The sequence below is a fragment of the Callithrix jacchus genome, chromosome 1, assembly GCF_049354715.1.
Source record: "Callithrix jacchus isolate 240 chromosome 1, calJac240_pri, whole genome shotgun sequence".
Taxonomy (NCBI): Eukaryota; Metazoa; Chordata; class Mammalia; order Primates; family Cebidae; genus Callithrix; species Callithrix jacchus.
In genome coordinates, this window is record NC_133502.1 from 192,417,265 (window position 1) to 192,439,157 (window position 21,893).

General features: G+C 54.8%; 2 protein-coding genes across 2 annotated transcripts in view; both read right to left on the reverse strand.

The window, feature by feature from the left end:
* Positions 1-21,893, reverse strand: part of LOC100394907 (breakpoint cluster region protein-like) — a 97,991-nt gene that overhangs the window by 46,464 nt on the left and 29,634 nt on the right. The window lies entirely within an intron of this gene.
* LOC100395398 (breakpoint cluster region protein) lies at positions 4,762-21,044 on the reverse strand. Its single transcript, XM_078364723.1, has 10 exons — positions 21,000-21,044; positions 20,468-20,540; positions 18,947-19,051; positions 18,172-18,246; positions 15,337-15,434; positions 12,345-12,401; positions 7,692-7,962; positions 6,634-6,739; positions 5,985-6,147; positions 4,762-5,287 (listed from the first exon to the last, which is right to left on the reverse strand). Exons 1-10 carry the CDS (start codon positions 21,042-21,044, stop codon positions 5,198-5,200), a joined length of 1,083 nt encoding a protein of 360 aa, XP_078220849.1. The 3' UTR covers positions 4,762-5,197.

Here is a 21,893-nt window from a genome sequence, read left to right on the forward strand (position 1 = left end):
CAGAAAAGCTGCAAAAAATAAGCACAAAACTTCTATCTGTCCTTCTGCCAGCTTCTAATGTCAATATCTTGCACCACCTTAGTTACAAGTGTGGAAACCAGGACATTCACATGGATATATGATTAGCAAATGAACTGCAGACCTTATTTTAATTTCACCAATCTTTCCATCACTTTCTTTTTTCTGTTGCAAGATCCAGTCGAGGATCCCACACCGCATTTAATTGGCAGGTGCCCCTTGGACGCTTCCATCTGTGCCAGTTTCTCACTATTTCCTTGTCTTTCATGCCCTGGAAATTCTGAAGAGTACTGGTCAGGTATTTTGTTGAATGTCTCTGAATTTGTGTTCTTCTGATGTCTTCTCATAATCAAATTGAGAATTTGCTTTTAATGGAGAGGACACCATACATGTGATGCTTTTTTCCTCAGTGTGTCACATCTGAGGGTACCTGATGGTGCTGTGTCGTTTGTAAGGTGACATTCACTTGACCACAAAGTTCATGCGGTGTCTGCCATGTTTTCTTATGGGAAAGTTATTATTTATTTTTTGGTGTTGTTAACTTTCCTTTCTTCCTTCCTTCTTTCCTCCCTCCCTCCCTCCCTCCCTCCGTTCCTTCCTTTCTCTCTTTTTCTTTCTGTTTGTGATGGAGTCTGGCTCTGTCACACAGGCTGGATTGCAGTGTTGCAATCTCCACTCACTGCAACCTCTGCCTCCTAGGTTCAAGTGATTCTCCTGCCTCAGCCTCCCAAGTAGCTGGGATTACAGGCATGCACCACCCTGCCCAGATGTGGGTTTTTTTTTTTTTTTTGCATTTTTAGTGGAGATGGAGTTTCACCATGTTGGACAGGCTGGTCTCAAACTCCTGACTTCAGGTGAACCATCTGCCTTGGCCTCTCCAAATGCTGGGTTTACAGGCACAAGCCACTGCACCCAGCTAGTGTTGTTAACTTTCATAGGGAAGGCATACTTTGGAGACAGTACATTGAGGTTATGTCAATGTCCTGCATCTTATCAGAATTCTGCAGAGAGATTTTAGCCACCTTGAAGGATTCTTGTCTGCAACACTGATTTCTTGCTTCAAGTGATTCTCTATTTCCCTCATTCTTTCTACATTAATCAATTGAAAATCTTCCGTAAGGATCACTGGTCCCCTCTTCTACACTTGTTTATTCATTCAGTTATTTATTTATATCTGCATAGACTTGCCAATACTTACTTTATTGTATGGCTAATAATTTCATAGTATCGATATGCACTTTCTAGCCAAGATGCTTTCAGGTCTGGCCAATGGGAGCTCCTTAAGACTGGCTCCTGTGTCCTTCCAGAGAGCTCCATCCTTTAGTGAGCACCTCTTTGCTCCTGTGTAACAAGATGTTTTGCATTCATCTTGTATTTTTTCCCCTCAGCTTTGAAATCAAGTTCTTCTTCAATGAGACCTGGCTCTTTTGATTAGAGGGTGGTTGGAAAGTGAGCACTGGACAGGATTCTGCTGTTGCTTCTAGCTCCCCCCAGTGGACAGAACTAGAAAATATACCTAAGTCTATCAACCCCTTAGAGGGACACACATCCATTAATACACTTAGGACTAAATGGACGTAATTTTTTAAATACACGAGTTTACACAAATGCCTTCAATTACCATCCAGCGCCACAGACTATATCCTAATATCCCATTTTTCCATTTCATTTTCCAACAGTGAGAAACCTGGCCCTCAGGCTTTACCATGGATGGCTCAGGGTTTCTTGTTTTTGTTTTTTTGTTTTTCTCATTCGATGGTTCAGCTTTTTTATTCCTACAGAGGAGCTTCAGAACCGTGAATCCACGTGAACCTCTGGGAGACATTTGCTAGCTAGACGGTTTTTCCCACTAGTCTTCTCGCATTTAGCAATATGCTATCCTTCAAAATACTCTTGTGCAAAGTTTTAGACAGACCACCTCCTTCCCTGCCCCTATCACTGTAGCTGTGTTATTCTTTCACGAGAGATAGAGATTCAGTTGTTGTTGTTTGGGGTTTTCCCCAAATCCTGGCTGATTCACCCAAGTAGGACCCAGGCTGCATGCCCATCTCCAGCCCATGGCAGCTCTCCTGTAAGCTGGACAGGCTTCTGAGGGCAAGAAAATAGGTGGCTGAGATTACCCAGGGCCCCGCACAGGTGGTGGAAAGGCTGGACTCAGCAGCAACACCAAACCCCAGACCCAGCAGAAACCACCCAAGACCAGGCGATCTTACCAGAGCAGTGGCCGCAGGTAAGAACCCGGGCCCAGGCTGTGTGTGGCGGGAGTCCTCCCTGTCCCAGGGCCCAGTACAGCAAAGGAGCACCAGCCGGGTCATCCTGGCAGAGGTCTGTCCCGGATCCACCTGCAGGGGCAGAAAAACCTCTTCCAAGGGGGGATCATCTCTCTCCAGCAAAACAGTGGTCCCTGCCCTAATCACACTGCCCAATTCAGTGGAGTTACTGCTGCTGCTCCAGCGTCCTAACGCTGTCCAGCCTGCACCTGCCTGTGCTCATCCACACCCCCCAGGCCTGCCTGCCTTGTGGCCTGTGCTTGGCCACCTTGGCCTAATTGAGCATTGAGGCCTCCTGGGCACCCAGCCCATCACTGCACCTGCGTTTTCCGGCCCCCACCCCACTGGCTCAGGGGTTCCACCCAGCGGTGCTGATGATGAAATCAACAAGCACGGGAGTCGTGTCAGAACTTTAATGAAAGTGTCGGCAGTTCTTTCCCCCACGGTGCTGTGCAGGTGGCCGAGCTCATATTGCCACTGATAAGACACCAGCCACTTACAGAGAGAAAGCGAGGCTGCTTCAAACCCAGGGCCTGATGCAGAAAAGCATCACTTCTGGTCAGGGAGTCTGGCAGCCATGCCTTGTGGGAGGTCACACTGGCACCCAGGCCTCTGTCTGCGTTGCAGGGGGAGAGCTGGGTCCCGTCCTGGAGAACGCTGCATTTCCCAGCCCCGAACCAGCTTTGCTTCTGCACAGGCTTTTGAGCCAGGACGCAGGTAAGTGACACACCTCAAGTCCTAAAGCCATCATCACTCCTGGAACCCAGTGGGGGAGGATCCCTTTGAGAACATGGAAAGTGTGGTTATCCCACCATTAGACAGCAAACACCGTACGTAAATAGAAGTTGCATGGGGACGCAGGTAGGGGGGAAACGAAAATTGGCACAGACGTCAATAGATTGCTTTCCAGTTTCAAGGCCGCAGATGCACATCATGAGACCAGAGGAGACAGAGACCAGCACTGGATTTGGCTTTTCTAAGCCACATGTGTTCCCTTGCAGGGCTGGAGGGTCACGGAGACAGACAGAGATGTAAGCCAGGACAGGGGAGCCCACCAGACCCAGAAAGTTACAGAGGGCAGAGAGGCTCCTGTTCTGCCTTCCCCACCCACCAGGGTGACTCTTCTTGCAAACGGTGCCTGTGCCCTCTCAGCAAGAAAAAAAGCACAACTAAATCCACACCACACACAGATGCAGACAGAAAACCTTCCTGTGGCTCTGTTTTCTGCTCCCAGACTCACCAGGTCCACGAGCAGAGAAATGTGAGGCACACAACCCCGCTGTCAGGCTCCCCGAGGTGCTGCGGGCTCAGCAGGAGCTGCCCATCCACACACAGGGGACACCCACTACTCTGACCTTGGGAGAGGTTGCCGGACAGAGCCGTGCTGGGTGCTGGCATCATCCTGGGACCCCACACACTTTCCTGAGTGCGATCCCACTTTCCTCCTCTGGGCAGATGCATCCTCTTCTCCTGCAGGATTTTCTGGAAACTCAGCTCTCGGCTTCGGGTCCCTTCTCCCCTTTCCCTGCCCCAAACCTCTTTCTAAAAAAGTGATGCAGTTGTTTATGGGTTAATTTCTTGCAAATAGGTGGCAGCCTCCACGCTTCTGTTTTCTTTTAGCAAGATGGTCAGGTGGGGTTGCAAAGAATGCCTGGACTCCCATGCATGTGCCGACAGAGGGGGTGGCGGGTGGTCCTGAGGCTCCACCTGCTCTGGGAAGGAGCCCCCGGTCCCTAGGCCTGGTTCCTGCCTAACTCTCCATGTATCCTGTTCTCCAGAGACTTGAGAACCCATTCCTGAGGGCAGCGGAGCCAGGCGCTTAGAGGAAGACAAAATGCAGCCAGGACACGGATTGTCCACGGAATACATTCTAGCATCTTATCAGGTTTTGGAATCTGTTAGGAAAAAAGCTATGTATAAAACTTAAACATATTCAAGTATCAAAAGACATTTCAGATCAAAGTTTTAAAACAATTCATCAGCAAGCTGCTGCCACCCAGTGGAGACTTTTACAAAAGCAGAGCACGTCCTCTGAGCTGCGAATGGAAATGTAGTCACCTGTGCTGGGGACACTTGGGGCAGGGAGTGTGGGCAGAGAGAAGCCAGGGAAGTCCTGGCCTGTGGAAGCCAATCAGGAGAGCGTGCACCAGGAGGGCAGTCGGAATGGGGGGATGAGGCGCCGCTCCCTGGAGGACGAACCCTAAAGTGGGTAGCCTGGGACTCCCCAGGGGTCCAGTCCCCCGACATCTCACAGGCCTCCTGGAGCTGCCATCCAAGGAGGACAAACAGGGCAACAAAGACCCATTTCTGCAAAAAATCCTCCCGGAAAAAAAAAGAAAGCCCTGAATGGAGTCATAACACTAGTCAGTGCCGACTTAGCCTCTCAAACCCTGCTCTAAATGGAGTGTGGTTTCTAGTCAGGGAAATGGGAGAGGCCCCACCCACACAGGGACAGGGCCGTGGCCCCACAGGATGAAGCAGCAGCGTTTATTCAAGATACAACAGTGAGGGAATCCGGCCACGATCCCTTCTCCCCGGAGAGGGCGCATCTTGACATGTGATCCAGTAGAAATCTTTTAAACTGTTAAGTTCAGTTCATAAAAACCACTCCCTTCACCCTGTCCCCCAGGGCCAGGCATGGACTCTGAGATGCACTGGCTTGGGGCGCCCTCGGGTGGCCGTGTGCAAAAAACCACACTCTGAGGCCTGCCTGGGGCTCCCAGACCTGGCTGGGATCTCCCCAGGCCAGCTGTCCTTCTGCTTTGGGTGGCTGTCTCTTGGCAGATGGCCCGCCGCTTGGGGGTGGCCCGAGGACACCTCAGGAAGGTTTATTTCCCGCTCTACGGATGGCCCCATGAGCCAGAGGTTTCCAGGCCATCTATCCGCCTCCTGGAGATGGATGGGGGTATTCAGACTTCGGTGGAGAATAGGATGCTCTGTCTCTTGCTGTCCCGGGCAGGGATGGCCTCCAGCTGCAGGAAGTACAGCAGCACCTGGACCTGCCCTGACAGAGTGGGGAAGTGAGAGCAGCTCAGAGGGGTGCTCACAGCTGCTGGTGGGGAGGTCTCTGGGGCCCAAGCCCCCAAATCCAGCCCAGGAGCTGAGGCCCCTGCTGGTGCCATGAACCCCTTACAGTGAGACAGGGGTGGGGTGGGGTCCTCACAAGGCATGACTGAGGGGGACAGTTTTATTTCAGAGCCGCACAGGGCCTTGCTCTGTTCACCCAGGCTGGAGGACAGTGGCTCCATTATGGATTGCTGCAGCCTCCAACCCCTGGGCTCAAGCAATCCTCCTATGTCAGCCTCCCTGGAAGCCTGGACTGCAGGTGTATGTCACAATGCCTGGCTATTTTTTCTAGAGATGGAGTTTGCTACATTGCCTAGAATGCTTTCAAACACCTGGGTTCTGTTATCCTGCCGTGACCTCTCAAAGTGCTGGGATTACAGGCATGAGCCACCACGCCTGAACACTCTGGGTGGTGCTAAGCCCCCAGCAGGGTGCAGCAGCAGGACCAGGAGGTGGCCTGGGCCCCCTGATAACGCTCCCATTCGTGCAGACCTAGGCAAGTTTCTCTCTGCATCTTGACCACCTCCACATACAATGCAGGTAGGAGGATGGGCAGGACTCGGGGTGGAGCAGGCAGAGGCCACCTCTGTCAGGTTGGGGTGGCATGGGCTGGAGCCTGTCTTCCCATACCTGGGACATGACCTCCAAGGACCAGCTGTCGGTCATGGTGATGGGCTGGCTGTGGTTGGCAGGGAGCTTGCTCTCCTTCTCCGAGGGCCGGAGCAGCGTGGGGCCAAAGACCGTGGCGAGGTTGTGCAGGGACATCTTATTGACTGCCTCCTTCTCTGCCACCCTGTCCAGGACCGAAACAGAGGGGGCTGTTTCAACGCCACCAACAGGAGAGAAGCGGAAGGGCTGGGCCATGCTGGAGTCCTCAGGGAGGGAGCGACCTCGACCCTGGCTGTGCTGCAAGCTGACTCCAGCCCTGATACTTCTGGGTCTAGGTGGCCCAGGACAAGGGGCCTAGGACAAGGGTCCAGCTCTGGGCTGGTGGGGAGGTCTCCTTCATGATCTGGATGGGAGGGAATTGGGGGGTTCAAGTGCACTGGTGGCCATGGCAAAACCTCTGAGCTTTTTGTTAAGGCCACAGTGCAGAGGAAGAAGAGTGGCAAAGAGGAGAGGCTGGGGCAGGGGCATCAGTGGCACTAGTCCCCAGAGGCAGTGAAGGACTGCAGGCAGGGGTCAGGAGAAAAGGTCCTCGGAAATTGGGGTAGAACTCGTCTGATGGGAGCACTGGGGCACCCTGGAATCCTGGGCAGCCATAGGAGAGCTGGGCTACCTTTTCAGGTGGTCCAGAAGGAAAAGGAAGGTGAGCAGGTTGGCCTCCGGCAGGGACAGCAGCAGGTTGAGCATGCAGCTTTCCTTTGCAACTGGGTCTGAAAGAGCTGCAGGAGGCAGGGGGTCACTCCTCCGGGTCACAACGAGCCAGAGCCCTCTCCTGAGGTGGTCACTTAGAACACCCGGGACTCGTGTCCCTGAGCAGCCCAGATCCCTCATCATCCTCACTTCCACAGCACCGGTCCCCAGTGAGGACCCTGTGAAGGGCGCCTATGTGGGCTGTAAGCCACCTGAAGGAATTTTCTCTACCTCACAGGGGTCAGCAGCACCTGGAGAACAGCAGCAGGAGGTGGCGTGAGAGCAGCCGCCCATGGGCAGAGCCGAGCTTGGGAAACTCCCGCTGCACCCCATCCCCAAGCAGCCTAGGCAGGGGAGGCTCAGCATGGAATGAAATAAGGGAGGGAGGGACACAATGGGGTGGGAGGTGAGAGGTGGGAGGTGGGAGGGCCCCAGCCCCACCAGCTACACATAGACGCCCCTCATCACCCTGGACACCACAGGGGCACCTGCAGGCTGGGAGAGCCGGTCCTCTGTGCATGGGCCCGGAAGGCAGACCTGCTCTAAGGGTGATATGAAGGCTACATGGCCACATGTGCCAGCCTTCCACTTTAGCCATCAGCCTCCAGGTTGACTAAGGGTCAGGCCAGGACTGAACCTGTGCTTGACAGGCCCAGGACCTGTGGCTATAGCGCCCGGGCACCCTCATTCAGCCCTGGTCTGCAGAAAGGAGGACAGCAGAGTTTAGGACCCCACAGCACGGCAGTGCTGACCATTTCACCCTCTTGGTCTCCTGGAGGAATAGGGACAGCAAGCCCGCTGGGAACAGGTGAGGGCTTCAGGACAGGCTGGGTTCTGGCCCCTGCTTTCTCAGGTTGGTTAAAAGGCCAACCATGGCAGAGGTGGCACAGCTTTGGTTCCCACATCTCACTCTTCACAGCCCCCAAGGGCAGCAATGGGCGAGGAGATGCCTCCCAGGATGCCAAGGCCTCCGGTGCTCACCAATGCCCTCAGCGAAATTGGGGTAGAACTCATCAGTGAAGAGGGGCTCGGGCAGCTCACAAAAGTAGAGCTTCAGGGTGCCTGCGATGGCGTTCACGTCCATCTCGCTCATCATCACCGACACGTCCTTGTTATCTGGAAAGAGAATGGAAGTGCTGCAGCCTCCCTGAGGATCCTGAGTGCGTCTCCCGCCATCCCTACCTTGGCTAACGCACCGTTCCTGCCACGCTGACCACTGTGCCAGACCCTGCAATGCTGTGAGCAGCTTATCTTACTCCTCCCAAGAGCTGTGTGTGGTTCTGTCCGTGCAGCGTTGATGGAGGGGCGTGTGCATCTCTGGACCTCTCCGCTGCTTGGCCTGACCTGATGGCCAGGAGGAGCCCAGCGAGGCAGGACACAGAACCTGTGTGGGAATCAGAGACTCCGCCCTGTATAGCAACCATCCCTGCTCCAGTGTCTTCTGATAGCAGGAAGGCTGTGGGAGAATCTGATGGGTTTCAGTGTTTGAACTGGTGTCTTGTTTTTGGACCCAGTTAGCCACGTAGGAGGCGCACACACCTCCTAAGGAACATGGATGGAGTCAAGTCTTCCGTATCAAGTGATAAAACTGTGTAGTGGGCCAGGCGCGGTGGCTCCCGCCTGTAATCATAGGACTTTGGGAAGCCGAGGCAGCCGGATCACGAGGTCAAGAGATTGAGACCATCCTGACCAACATGGTGAAATCCTGTCTCTACTAAAAATACAAAAATTAGCTGGGCATGGTGGCGCACGCCTGGCACGGAGGCTAAAACAAGAGAATTGCTGGAACCCTGGAGGCAGAGGTTACAGTGAGCTGACATGGCGCCACTGCACTGCAGCCTGGGAACAGAGCGAGACTCTGTCTCAAAACAAACAAAAAATTGTGGTGAACAGAGAAGTGATGGGGTCACATCAAGCCTGGCCCCATGGTGCGGGTGTCAGAAAGTAGAATGGAGGCAGCACCCCTGGCAGCACCAGGGACCACCAGGTCCTTTTGCAACCCTCCGCACAGCGCCCCCTGCGGGCAGCTGCAGGTTTATTATCACTGCTTCATTCCTGGAATGTTGTGTAAGGGGTCTGCAACCCTCACCAACAAAGAAAAATCAGGCGGAGGTTGCAGTGAGCCGAGATTGTGCCACTGCGCTCCAGCCTGGTGCCTGGCGACAGAGTGAGACTCTGTCTCAAAAAAAAAGGAAAGAAAAACCAGGTCAGGAACAAATCATTTAAATTACAATGGGGGTGGCTAAGTAAAATCAATAGATATTAAATATAACGACAAGTTGTGAACTGTTATTATGACCTATTAATCTCTGTGAATCTCAAAAATATTCAGGCGGGACATCTCATGCCTGTAATCCCAACACTTTGGGAGGCAGAAGCAGAAAGATTGATCGAGCCCAGGTGTTTTAGAACAGCCTTCGCAAAAAGGTAAAACTCCCGACTTTACAAAAAATACAAGAAATTAGCCGAGCGTGGTGTCCCACACTTGTAGTTTCAGTTATCTGGACGACGGCGCGCCGCTCTCCCTGTGCCGTCCAGCGACCCCTGCCATTGCCAGCAGGCGACTGGTGGGTATACCTTGACCCCTCCGCCGCCATTGCCAGCAGGTGCCTTGTACCCATTGCACGTACCCCTCTGTTCCCGAGGGCCCTACTCCTGTCATTGCCCACAGGTGCCTCGTGCACATACCTTACACCCCCCAACCCTGCCACTGCCAGGATGTACCTCGAGTGAAGGGTTTACACCACTCCCCCCACAGCATTGTCAGCAGTTGCCTAACATGCATACCTTGTCGCACGAATCCCTGAAGGTCGCCATTCAGGGATGGATCTTTCACTTGTGCCCGATTTTGCACATGCCCCTACTCGCGCAGGTTTTAAAGCTGCGTTGCCCCGCAACAGGAGAAGCTGCTCGCTTAGGCTTTAGCCAAGTTGGCAGCTAGAAGACGACGCTCAGAGCCTAGCTCTCGAGATATGAAGCATCCGAAAGTACCCCACTGTTCACAGAAGGGGCTACCTGGGCACTCTGCCCCTTATCCCTGTCCCAGCCCGAGTGCCAAAAACCTACCAGTAGGGCTCAGTTGCCTGGACCCTGCTCTCCCCATCCCTCTGTTCACTTTGCTTGTGGGAACCCCTCTTTTCTCCTGCCCCTGCGTGGAGTGGCAGGTCATCCTACAAGTGCCCTGACACTTGGAATCAGCACTGTGTCAAAACAAGATCAAGAAGGTTTTCCAGCGATCCTGGCTCTGCCTTCAGTTTGGATGCACAGCAAGCTTCCAATTCCAGATAGAAACTCTCTGTGGGGCCCGGAAGCAGGGAGTCACCCCTTTGGGGCCCATAACACCCAGCTGTGGCCCAGAGTATAGCCCAGGGGAGACCGTGTTGAGAGCCCAAAGGGAGAGCCAGGCAGCGATGACTGAGAAGGACAAGGACCCGAACCCAACAGAATCCTGATGATAAAAAAAGGGGCCCCGAGGGCACCAGGGATGCATGGTCTGCATTTCAGCCCCTACGGGATAATGGACATCCTTTTTCCTTAGTGATCAGGCCCAAGCCTCTGCAGAGAGACCTCCAGGCCCAGGGCTCAGAAATTAAATATGAACAGAGATTCCAGACTTGCAGGATGAGCCCCTGCCCCCAAAAAAATGCCATTTCCAGCTCCTACAGCTGCACGGGAGGCTTCCCCTGGCTAAACAGGAGGAGGGGGCCAGCCTCATCCCCCAGCCATGCCGAGTTGGCAGCTAAAAAACAATGCTCAGAGCCTAGCTCTCGAGATTTGAAGCATCCAAAAGTACCCCACTGTTCACAGAAGGGGCTACCTGGGCACTCTGCCCCTTATCCCTGTCCCAGCCCGAGTGCCAAAAGCCTACGAGTAGGGCTCAGTTTCCTGGACCCTGCTCTCCCCATCCCTCCGTTCACTTTGCTTGTGGGATCTCCTCCTTGCTCCTGCCCCTGGGTGGAGTGGCAGGTCATCCTACAAGTGCCCTGACACTTGGAATCAGCACTGTGTCAAAACAAGATCAAGAAGGTTTTCCAGCGATCCTGGCTCTGCCGTCAATTTGGATGCACAGGTACCACAGCAAGCTTCCAATTCGAGATAGAAACCCTCTGTGGGACCCAGAAGCAGGGAGTCACCCCTTTGGGGCCCATAACACCCAGCTGTGGCCCAAACTCCTGTCCAGAGGAGATCGTGTTGAGAGCCCAAAGGGAGAGTGAGGCAGAGATGCCTGAGCAGGACAAGGAACCGAATCCAAGAGAATCCTGATGATAAAAAGAGGGGCCCCAAGGGCACCAGGGATGCACGGTCTGCATTCAGGCCCCTACAAGATAATGGATGCCCCTTGCTCTTAGTGAGCAGGCCCAGGCCTCTGCAGAGAGACCTCCATGGCCAGAGCTCAGAAGTTAGATATGAACAGAGATCCCAGACTTGCAGGATGAGCCCCTGCCCCCAAAGAAATGCCATTTGCAGCTCCTACAGCTGCACTAGAGGCTTCCAGTGGCTCCAGAAAAGGAGGGGGCAGCCTCATCCCACTGCCATGCCGAGTTGGCAGCTAGAAGACGACTCGCAGAGCCTAGCTCTCGAGAGTTGAAGCATCTGAAAGTACCCCACTGTTCACAGAAGGGGCTACATGGGGACTCTGTGCCCCTTATGCCTGTCCCAGCCCAAGTGCCCAGGCCTGGGCCTCTGCAGAGAGACCTCCACGCCCAGAGCTCAGAAATTAAATATGAACAGAGATCCCAGACTTGCAGGATGAGCCCCTGCCCCAAAGAAATTCCATTTCCAGCTCTTACACCTGAATGGGAGGCTTCCCATGGCTAAAGAGGAGGAGGGGGCCAGCCTCAACCCACTGCCATGTGACCATGTCAGAAGTCACATATGACCAGAAATCCCTGCCTTCTGGGATGAGCCCTGGCCCCCCAAAAAACGGCCATTTCCAGCTCCTACAGCAAAAGAGGCTTCCCGGGGCTAAAGAGGAGGAGGGGGCCAGCCTCATCCCACTGCCATGCCGAGTTGCCAGCTAAAAGATGACCCTCAGAGCCTAACTCTCAAGATTTGAAGCATCTGAAACTACCCCACTGTTCCCAGAAGGGGCTACCTGGGCACTCTGTGCCCCTTATCCCTGTCCCAGCCCGAGTGCCAAAAATCTACCAGAAGGGCTCAGTTGCCAGGACCCTGCTCTCCCCATCCCGCAGGTCACTGCTTGTGGGATCTCCTCCCTGCTCCTGCCCCTGGGTCGAGTGGCAGGTCATCCTACAAGTGCCCGGACAATTGGAATCAGCCTGGACACTAACTCATCCCACTGCCATGTGACCCTCAGTTCCTCAGAGACAGTGAGTGAGCTCAACTCTCAGGTTGTCATTCACACTCAGCGTGAAAAGGCAGCAGATGCACTACCAGGGGAGAAACTGGCCCCCAGGAATGGCTCCCCAACATCTCAAAAGTCTAGGCCTCGTAGAAAGAAGTATCCTCTGCTGCCATGCAGCGGAGGGGAGCCTCTGATGCTGCCCCCTCCCTTACAGCTGGGGTTCCGGATCACTGCTGAAGACCGAGACCTGGAGAAGGAGGCGACACTACGGGGCATTAATAGTGCACTGCAGGGTGAGGTCAAGGCCATATGGGACTGTAGAGCCTCACGGCCTTCACAAGCTTTGTCCTCATCTGCAACAGGGACTTCTTGTCCACCTGCTGTCCCTGAAGCACCCAGCATGGATGCACATCAGCAGACTCACAAGTCCCAACAGTACCTGGACCACCTGTCCCTCCTAGCATCTGCTGCAGGGGACCCCTCTAGACCTGCTGTGTCTGGGAGGAAGCGCCACTCATCAGGCCCCCTGTTCTCCTAAGATTCCCTTCCTGACACCCCTTCACACCCCCGGGACACAGCCCAGGTCACCTCGCTGATTCCTGCCCCCTTCCCAGCTCCACGTGTGGACTGCAGCCTGAGAAGCCCAAGGCCTGGCACTTCTGCTGCTGCAGCTGCCGCAGGGGCCCTTACCCCCTCTACATGGAACCCTTCATGGGGGGCCCCACCGAGTGGAGGGCAAAGAGGCCCCTCACATCCCTGGGCCTCAGCCACAGCTTCAGCAGGTGCCCAGTCTGCCTTTCCTGCCTCTCCCAGCAGCAAAAGGATGAAATCCCCAACCCCAATGTGTGTGCATTTCCCTGTCCCCTTCACACAGGGACCCCTTGTTTCCACTGACCCTCTCTCTCCTGGTCTGCAGATTGCTGTATCTGGATCTGGTTCCAGTTCTGCAGCCAGCACATCTGCTAACCTGGCACCCAAGGCAGCAAGTGACTCTGAGGTTACCCCCTTAGATACAGTCCCTTTTCCCAGCCTCTCTTTCTGGGGCCTCCTGCAGGCTCCAGTGTAAGCTTCCTCCAATCTCCTCAGGCCCATCTGATGCGCCTCAGGCACAGCACGCCCTCAGGAAAGGACACCAGCAGCCCAGCAGGATGAAGGGTCTGTGGTCCCACTCCATCACCAAAACTTCCTGTTACCGCAGTAGCCACAGTCCAGCCCAAACTTGTGGTCCTTCATGGGCAGCAGCAGGGAACCCGCACCTCGAAACACTCTCTTTTGTCTTCCCATCTGGCAGCTCCAGCTGCAGCCCCAGCCTCATCTGCTCCAAGACAGCCAGCCCAGGGCACCACAGCACACTCAGCTGCAGGGGTCTTATTACCTACCACTTGCACCTTGGGTCTCCCGGCCAGAAGCAAGTGGGCCTGGCTGCCGGCTCAGCTGGGTCCCTTCCCGAGGCATCCGCTGCCTCTGCCTGTGAGGTGCATGCTGCCTCCTCACACGGTGCCTCTGCCAAAACTAGGTGGCTCTGCTAAATGTTGAAAGCAGGGCCCAGCCCCCTCGACACTGGTGGTTTCTGCAACACAAACGGGCCTGGGGAGCAGAGAGGCAGCCCCAGCTCTGAGTTCCAGAAATGCATCCCTCAGCAGCAAAGTGGCAAAGAGAAAGGCCCTGAGCACCACACACAGCAAGGGGGTTTGAGGGGGCCTGAACACCAGGGGACCCCCAACCAGGCAGAGCACCCACATGGTGACCGGGAGAGGCAATACAAGGAGCAATTCTATTGGCTGGCACTTTTGTCTTTCCTTTCTGTCGTATTTCTGGGGGACCATTTAAGCAGTCACCCCCGATTGCAAGGCAGGGACCCAGTGCCACTGCAAAACAAGGCAGGCTTTGGGTGCAAGTCTGGGCCGGCTTCTGACCCTGGCAACCCCACTGCCCACGTGGGCACAGCAAGGAGGAACCTGGCCTGTAAGCTTCCTCGTGCGCTGTCCAGGGTTCTGCTGGACACGGGTCTGCTGGGCCATCCTCCAGTTCATCCTTTTTTAGGTCGGGCTTTTGAGGTCTTCCTCATCGATTCCTTGCCTGGAGTGAAGTCCACAAGAGTTTTCTCTAGGTTTTCTTCTCACATTTTTGTAGTTTCACATCTTAAATTCAAGTCTTGGATGTATCCGGAGGTGATGTTTGTATATGGTGAGAGATAGGGGTCCAGTTTCATTCTTCTGCATGCGGCTATCCAGCCCTCCCAGTGCCATTCATTGAAGAGGGCGTCCTTTCCTCTGAGTGTGTTTCTGTCGGCTCTGTTGAAGATCAATTGCTGTGAATATGTGGCTGTCTTTCTGGGCTCTCTCATATGTGTGTCCCATTAATCTGTGTGTCTATTTTCATGCTATGATCATGCTGCCACTCAGCCCTTTCTCAGGGATGTCCAGAGCTACAACAACTAGGTATTTTACTGAGCTCCTGTGCCCTTATACTATTCAAGCAACATATCTAAACTGATCAAAGAGTAGTGGATGCTGAGAAAGGAGACCCGCGTTCCAGCCCCACTGTTCACTCCACCAGCCTCATGACCCATGTAGACGAAGCAGCCTGGGGGCTCCAGGCCTCCTCCTCTGCAGGAGACGGGGTGGGAGGCAGCTATCTGCAGGCCCAGCTGTCTCTACCTGCACCATCAAGAATGAGATCATCGAGGTCACAGCTGCTGCAGAAGCTGGGAAATGGCACCTCTCATGGATCTGGGGACTTAGTCAATACCGGCCTCTCTGCAGTCTTTCCCCCACTCCCAGAAGGGCAGGGCCAAATGGCTAAGTGACTCACGAAGCAGCTCTCCAAGGAGGAAACACAATGCAAACCAAAACCCTCTCCAACGCACGGCAACACACAATACAAACCCAACACCCTGAGACAAGTAAGCAAGACCCTGCAGTACCTGTCCCAGCCCTACCTGCAGAGCCCCAGGCTTCCGGAAGCCAAGAGGGTTGAGGGAGCTCATTCCAACTTCTGCTGGAAAATACTATGGAAACTACCAAGTAAACGTAAGTGATAACAAAGGCAGACAAAAAACCCTTTCAAGTCTCTTTCCAAACACCTCCGGCAAAATAGGCTGCTTCTTTTGATGTCGGGGGTGGGTAAGATTCTTAGGAACATGGAGATAAAATCTCTTAGACGTGTCACCTCATAGCCCTGAATTCCAAGAGATTCCTAAAATTCGGCAGCATTGCCTTTGGGGGAAGCCCTCAGGAAGCCCCGGAAGGTTTAGATTCTCTCCAGTGGAACATCCCGTGACCGCTGGCAGGCTGGGCCTTTGTGGAATCAGCCCCTCACCTCATTCCAGTTTGGCTCAGCTGTGTCCCTGTAGACGCGCATCTTTGCTTTATTCACAAAATATACAAAGGAATCCACCTCCAGGGTGCAGTACAGATCTGTGGGAGAAAGGGACATGGAGAAGGTGGCAGCTCTTTTCCACATCACCCACATGGTCTATAAGAGCAGGTGTTACTTGAAGAATCTGGAAAAAACAAAGGTTTTAGCTTTTTTTTAAAAAATAAAACACCAAATGGGGTTCTGGCATGAACACCAGCACCTCATGCTATACTCCTGCCTGATCTGTAAAATTCCCCTGGGTGCAGCTGGGAAACGGGGCCTCCCACAACATTCATTCATGCAGTCAGTCCACAAACCACAGCTAAAGCCCCTACAATGAGAAGGGCCCTGCAGTGGTGGGGACAGAGAGGCATACATGCCATCGTTACACAGGGGATGTGAGCCATAGAGACACCACGGCAGAGGCCAGCCATCCTGGGGGATGTGGGAAGCTCCTACAACCAGAGCAGACCCCACTCTAAGTATTACCAGGCAAAGAGTGAAGGCAAAGGGCACCCCAGGCCACTGTGGGGCACGGGAAGCAGCTCAGTGCTGGGGAAGCTGTGGGGTGCAGGAAGAAGGGAGGGAGACGAGGCTGGGGGAGAGCGGGGCTGGGCTGTGGGCAGTAAGTGGCAGGGTGGGGTTTGTATTTTAGAAAAACCACCTGAGTGGCTGATGTCTGTAATCCCCACACTTTGGGAGGCCAAGGCGGGTGGATCGCCTGCGGTTGGGAGTTCAAGGCCAGTCTGACCAACAGGGAGAAACCCCATCTCTACTAAAAATACAAAATTAGCTGGGTGTGGTGGCACGTGTCTGTAATCTCAGCTACTCGGGAGGCTGAGGCAAGAGAATCACCTGAACCCAGGAGATGGAGGTTGCGGTGAGCTGAGATAGTGCCATTGTACTCCATCCTGGGCAGTAAGAATGAAACTCTATCTCAGAAAAAAGAAAAACCACCCGAGAAGGGGGGTGGAGAGTCCTCGTGGTGGGGACCCTTTCTGCAGTGACATCCAGAGCTACAACCAGGCAGGAGGCCACAGCCAGGGCCTGGCCAGGCAGCCAGACACGATCAAGAAACCTCACTGATGGAGAACGGCATTTAACAGAGGGAAAGTGGATGGCAGTTTCTGGTGTGGCCACGGGGTGGATGGTGGTGCCCCTCAAAGGAACAGGACATAAGAGGAACAAGTGTGGGGGCCGTGAATAATAGGTTTCCTTTGGGGATGCAAGGCTGAGTGCATGGGACATTGAAGGGATAGAAAGAAAGGTAACAGGGAGGCAAGGAGAGATAAGCCCAGGACCCCAGGGCAGCGTATGGTATCATCCTGCACTGCTCACAGACAGGACCCGGGAGGAGAGGCAGGGATGGAAGAAGGCCCATGAGGGAAACACCAGCGTCTATGAGGCCGCCAGAGACGGGGTCCAGGGGAAAGTTGATGTATGTTACAATGCTATGGAGGTGTAATCTGCATGTCATATAATTCATTCATTCAAAGTGTAGGGTTTGAGGATTTTTAGCAAATTTAAACACCAGGGCAAACAGCACCCCAATCTTTTCACGACACTGCTCTCAGCTAAAAAGTCCCCTTGGGTTCGTCCGCAGTAAGTTCTTTCTCCCAACCCCATCCCTCAACGATCACTGGTAAGCTTTCTGTCTCCACATTTTGCTGTTTCTAGAAACTTTTTTTTTTTGAGATGGAGTCTTGCTCTGTCACCCAAGATGGAATGCAGTGGCACAATCTGGGCTCACTATAATCTCCGCCTCGTGGGTTCAAGTGATTATCCCGTCTCAGCCTCTCAAGTAGCTGGGATTACAAGTGCCCACCAGCTCACCTGGCTAATCTTTGTATTTTTAGTAGACACGGGATTTCACCATGTTGGGTCAGGCTGGTCTCAAACTCCTGAGCTCAAGTGATCTGCCTGCCTCAGCTTCCCAAAGTGCTGGGATTACAGGCACAAATCACCACTCCTGGCTTCTAGAAACTTATATAGTGCAACTGATATGTTACCTAGTCTTCACCGTTCTGACGGCTCCAGCAGCTGGGGGAGAACCCCACTTAGAGGGCAAGGTAAAAAACAGTTTTGGGGGCCGGGCACAATGGCTCATGCCTGTAAGTCCAGCACTTTGGGAGGCCAAGGCTGGCAGACCACAAGGTCAGGAGTTCAAGACTAAGCCTGGCCAGCATGGTCCCCATCTCTACTAAAGATACAAACAATCAGCCAGGTGTGGTGGCACGTGCCTGTAATCCCAGCTACTTGGCAGGCTGAGGCAGAACTGCTTGAACCTGGGAGGTGGAGGTTGCAGTGAGCCGATATAGCAATTTTGCACTCCAGCCTGGGTGACAGGATGAGACCTCGTCTCAGAAAATAAAAGAAAAAAAGAGTATTATTCATCCAGCTTGACAGAGCAGCCAAATCTGCTCTGCTGTGGGGTGAAGGTTTACTGTTTGCTGACTGCCCTCCTGGCTTGGACCCAAGACTCCTGGGCTTTCCAGCTCCTGCCTGTCAAACTCCTTGTCAAACCCCTGCGATCACACAATCCACCTGCAAGGGTCAGCTCACCGGCTCCCAGGATCTGAGACAGGCTCGGGAGACGGCAGAGGCCACTCCGGGAAAAACAATTCCACACCCAGAAGGCATCAACCAGCACCAACGCTCCACTGCGGCCAGTGATCAAAGGTGTCCCGTGGTCATTTGAACAACCTCCCTGCTTCCCCACACCCTGGCCGATTAGTCCTTCCTGGGTGGAGAACCTGGCTCGGTCCGTGCAACCTTCCTCCCCACACCAGTACTTACTTGAACTCTGCTTAAATCCAGTGGCTGAGTGGACGATGACATTCAGAAACCCATAGAGCCCCAGAGACCCGTCATCTGTACAAGAGACCAAAGAGGTAAGCGTCTGTTGTGCCGGGAAAGGGAGGCAGGTGACAGGCTAACTCTGCTTCAGAATCAACCATCCCGGAGACAGCGTAGCTGCCATCTGCCCAGCACAAGGCAAGCCAGTGTCACGGGCCAAAAGCATACCCATCATGATTTCTGTCTTGGGGATCTCAGGGTCCAGTTGGGTTCCAGGGACCCAAAGTGTAATAATGTTCCAAAGACACAGAGGGGGTCGGGGTGATAGGGACGTGGATGGGGTGTGTGTGGACAGGTGTGCATAGCATGTGCTGTGTGTGTGACTGAGCATATGTGCAACAGTGAATGCAAAACTCGGCTTGACCCAAAGTACCAACCAGCAAGTAGTTGGAGGAGGGAGGGCTGGGAGGGTGGGAGAGGGGCCGGATCAAGGCATGGAGCATCGGAGGAGCGTCCACTGTAGCCCTTGTGACTAGGAAGGTGATTAGCCGAGTGTCTCCTCAACCACCCAGCAGTAGCCACTCAGGGAGAAACTGCTCCTAACCCATCTCATCCACTCCTGGGAGGAGACAAGAGGCCCTAACAAGCACACCTCTTCCCTCCGAACCAAAGTCCATTAGTCCCAACAAAAGTGCTAACAGGAAGTGGGGGTCAGCCCCTGGGCCAGCTGCCTGCCCTCCCTGCAGGTGCCCTGTGCACAGGAGGATGGGCCCACCTTCCTTGCTGATGGTCAGTGGAATGCTGTGGACCGTCTGCAGTTTGACACACGAGTTGGTCAGCATCTGCAGCTCCACGGATATCAGGGAGAAGCTTTTGAAACCTGGGAGGTTGGAAGAGAGGTGCACCAATTGGTCAGTGAGCTCCTTGGCCCTCCGGCCCCTCCCCCTGGACCCATACAACATCCTGGGGAAGGGGCATGGCAAGAACTAGTGCCAGGACTTGGAGGCTCAGGAGAGGGCACTTGGCTCCCAAGTGCAATGCTGGTCTGGCAGCAGAGCAAGGTGTGGCTCTGGAAGGCCCAGGCCTGGAGGAGTCTTGGCGTGAGACTCACAAACACACGTCACGCACTACCTATGCTCAGCCACAAGGCAGGTCTGAGAAGAAGCGGCTGGTCGGGGAGCACCTCCCTGTGAGGTCTCCCCAGACAGACAGCAGCCACAGGTCTGCCCCCATTTCTTTACTGGGTGAGGAAAAGGGGCTTATTTCTGGGCATAATGCTGAACAGGGAATAGATGCTGCCACTCTAGAAATGGCTAGGGCTCCCATGTTATGACAGGGAGCCGGGGCCAGGAGCACTGGCAGGGCTGCTCGGAGCTCCTTGTTGCCCCAGACCATGGGGTCAATGGGGGCTGAGACGTGCCTCTGCATAGGTGAGAAGGATAAGCCTGAGGGGATGAGAGGTCAGACCAGGTCAGAGGTGCACAGAGCCCCTGCCCAGCATCCCTGTGAAAAACGATGCTTTGCAGGTAATGGCCCACAGCTGTGGGAGGACCGGGCCACCTGGATATGGTGCTCAGCCCAGATCCCCCACAAGAGGGACAGTGGCATACAGAGTACCAGTGGGAACAACTAGGTAAGGATGGCATGTCAATCCCAAACCTCCAAGGAGGAAACTGGGTGTGCCTCCCGCCCCCGGCCCCTGCCGAACACAGGACAGAAGGAAGGAGCGCCCTGACAGAGGGAAGTGCCCGGAGAAGGAAGGGGCTGCCCCAGAGGGAGGGAGCACCCCTGTGCTGACAGCAGGCAGCTGGGCCCTGTGGACAGGGCAGTGGGGCCAGCGCAGTGTGGCTACCCAAGTGGGCCCAGCCAAGGGCCCCTTTAGCACCTGCTGGGGCAGGGAAGGCCTGGGGGAGTACGGGGCAGATGAGGGGAAATGGGGGAGGCCAAGAAAATGGGGTGGTGGCAGGGTCCTGGAAAGGCCTAGGGGGCAGGCCAGGGGGTGGGGTGTATGTGCAGCAGGCTGGGGAAATGAATGCCCAGGGAATGGGGGCAGGATAGGTTCGGGGTGTGTCCAAGTGAAAACTCGGTGCCATTAGACGGTCAGGAGTGGAGAGACAAGATGGCTGGGAGGCCTACGGGGATGGCCGTCTCCAACTTGTTTTCTAAATGAGCCCTCCACCTAACACTTCACTTGATAAAACCCCTCAAAACAAAAAAGAAGGTTTCAAACCACAGGAGCTGCCAGCCTGGCCCTGGTGTTTCAAAGCCCAGCCCTCTCAGGACAGAGGACACTCACACTTCTGCTGCTCCCGGATATTCTCCCTCCACTCTGCACACTCATAGCCAGAGGAGATCAGGAACGTGTAACTCTAGGGTGGGCGAGACGAACAAACCATGTCAGGCACAGGCCCTGTGGTGGGAAGAGCTTGGGGCTGGAGGTTCAGTGTGGTCTGTGGGTGGAGATGGGCCCGGTGCACTCTGGAAGTGGCAGCCCTCGAGGCCATGGCAAAGGGTCGGGCCTGGTTCTGAGGGCAGCAGGAAACGGGGCCCCATGCCTGGAACTCCTAGTCCTTCCAACTAGACAGGATGGGCAGGGTCCCAGGTGTGCAGGGGCCACACCTCTGACACCTGCCTGGACACCCGCAGCCTGAGAGCAGGGTTAAAGTGGCGCGCAGGTGGGGAGTGCAGGTCAGGGGCACAGGCTCCTAAGAAGCCACGCCCCTTTCTGCCTCTTGTTCTGTATCTGAAAGGCAAGGGTTGGTCCTCCTTGCTCAAGAGGCTCCTCAATGGGCATGTCTAGGTTATGTCACCCCTGCCTGGTACCTCACAGCGTTGGGCACTGGATGAGAGGCTGTCGCAGCAGCCTTCCCCATGCCGGGACCAGAGCACTGCATGAGGACGTCGCCTGAACTATTTGATCCAATCCCTACAACAGCCTGGAGGCAGTTCCTTAATGAGAAAACTGAGCTTCAGCGAGGCCCACACTCTGTCCCAGGCAGCAGAGAGCAAGCGGCAGCATTCACAGGTCTCTACACTCAGGAGCCCACAACCTCATGGGAGAAAGACCAAGTGTTTGGCGGGAACCCAGCCCCCTGGTCTCAGGGAAGGCTCACAGGGAGGACGACCCCCGTCCTGTGCTGAGAGCCGGAGGGTCTGCAGGGGAGTCACATGCAACAGAGGGTGTGAAAATTCAGCGTTTCCCCACAGGAGCTGCACCTGTCCCCATCTCGAGAAGTGATGAGGTCCTGTGCTCTGGGTGAGCCAGGCTGGTTCTGGGGCCAGACCAGGCACCGCGCACTGCTGTCACCTGCAGCCTGAGGTTCTTCTCAGGAGCCTCTGTCTCTCTCAACTCTCCTGTACTCTGAGGCTGGAGGCAGCAGAGCTCCCCATTAGCATGTACAGTCCGTGCCAGGCCTCCGACACTCTCAGGGGTGGAGGCTGCATGTCACTATCATAAGCAGCTTGGCTCACGACAGCCAGCCAGCTCTGGTGAGGGGGAACAATGACTTATGTAGGGGTCACTGGTGCCCATAAGTGAAAGGCTAGGAAGGTTGCCGGAGTGCCAAGGCCGTGACTCATAGGCACTCACCCACACTCCGCCTGCCGAGGGCAGATGGCTGCCTGGTGACGGCACCCACAGGAAGCAAGAAACAGCATGTGCCCCTGGAGAAATGTCAGGCAGAGCTGGAGCGCTGAAGCCGGGTAATCCCCACTGCTGGGTC

What these genes read in the sequence shown, in the direction of transcription:
- LOC100395398 (XM_078364723.1), bottom strand. Translation starts at nt 21,044, where the DNA reads ATGGGGAAGGCTGCTGCGACAGCCTCTCATCCAGTGCCCAACGCT. An exon ending in ACTGACCATCAGCAAGGAAG is followed by an intron (nt 18,247 to 18,946) that starts GTGGGCCCATCC and finishes TCTCTTGTACAG; the next exon opens with ATGACGGGTCTCTGGGGCTC. An exon ending in CTTCTGGACCACCTGAAAAG is followed by an intron (nt 6,148 to 6,633) that starts GTAGCCCAGCTC and finishes GGTCCTGGACAG; the next exon opens with GGTGGCAGAGAAGGAGGCAG.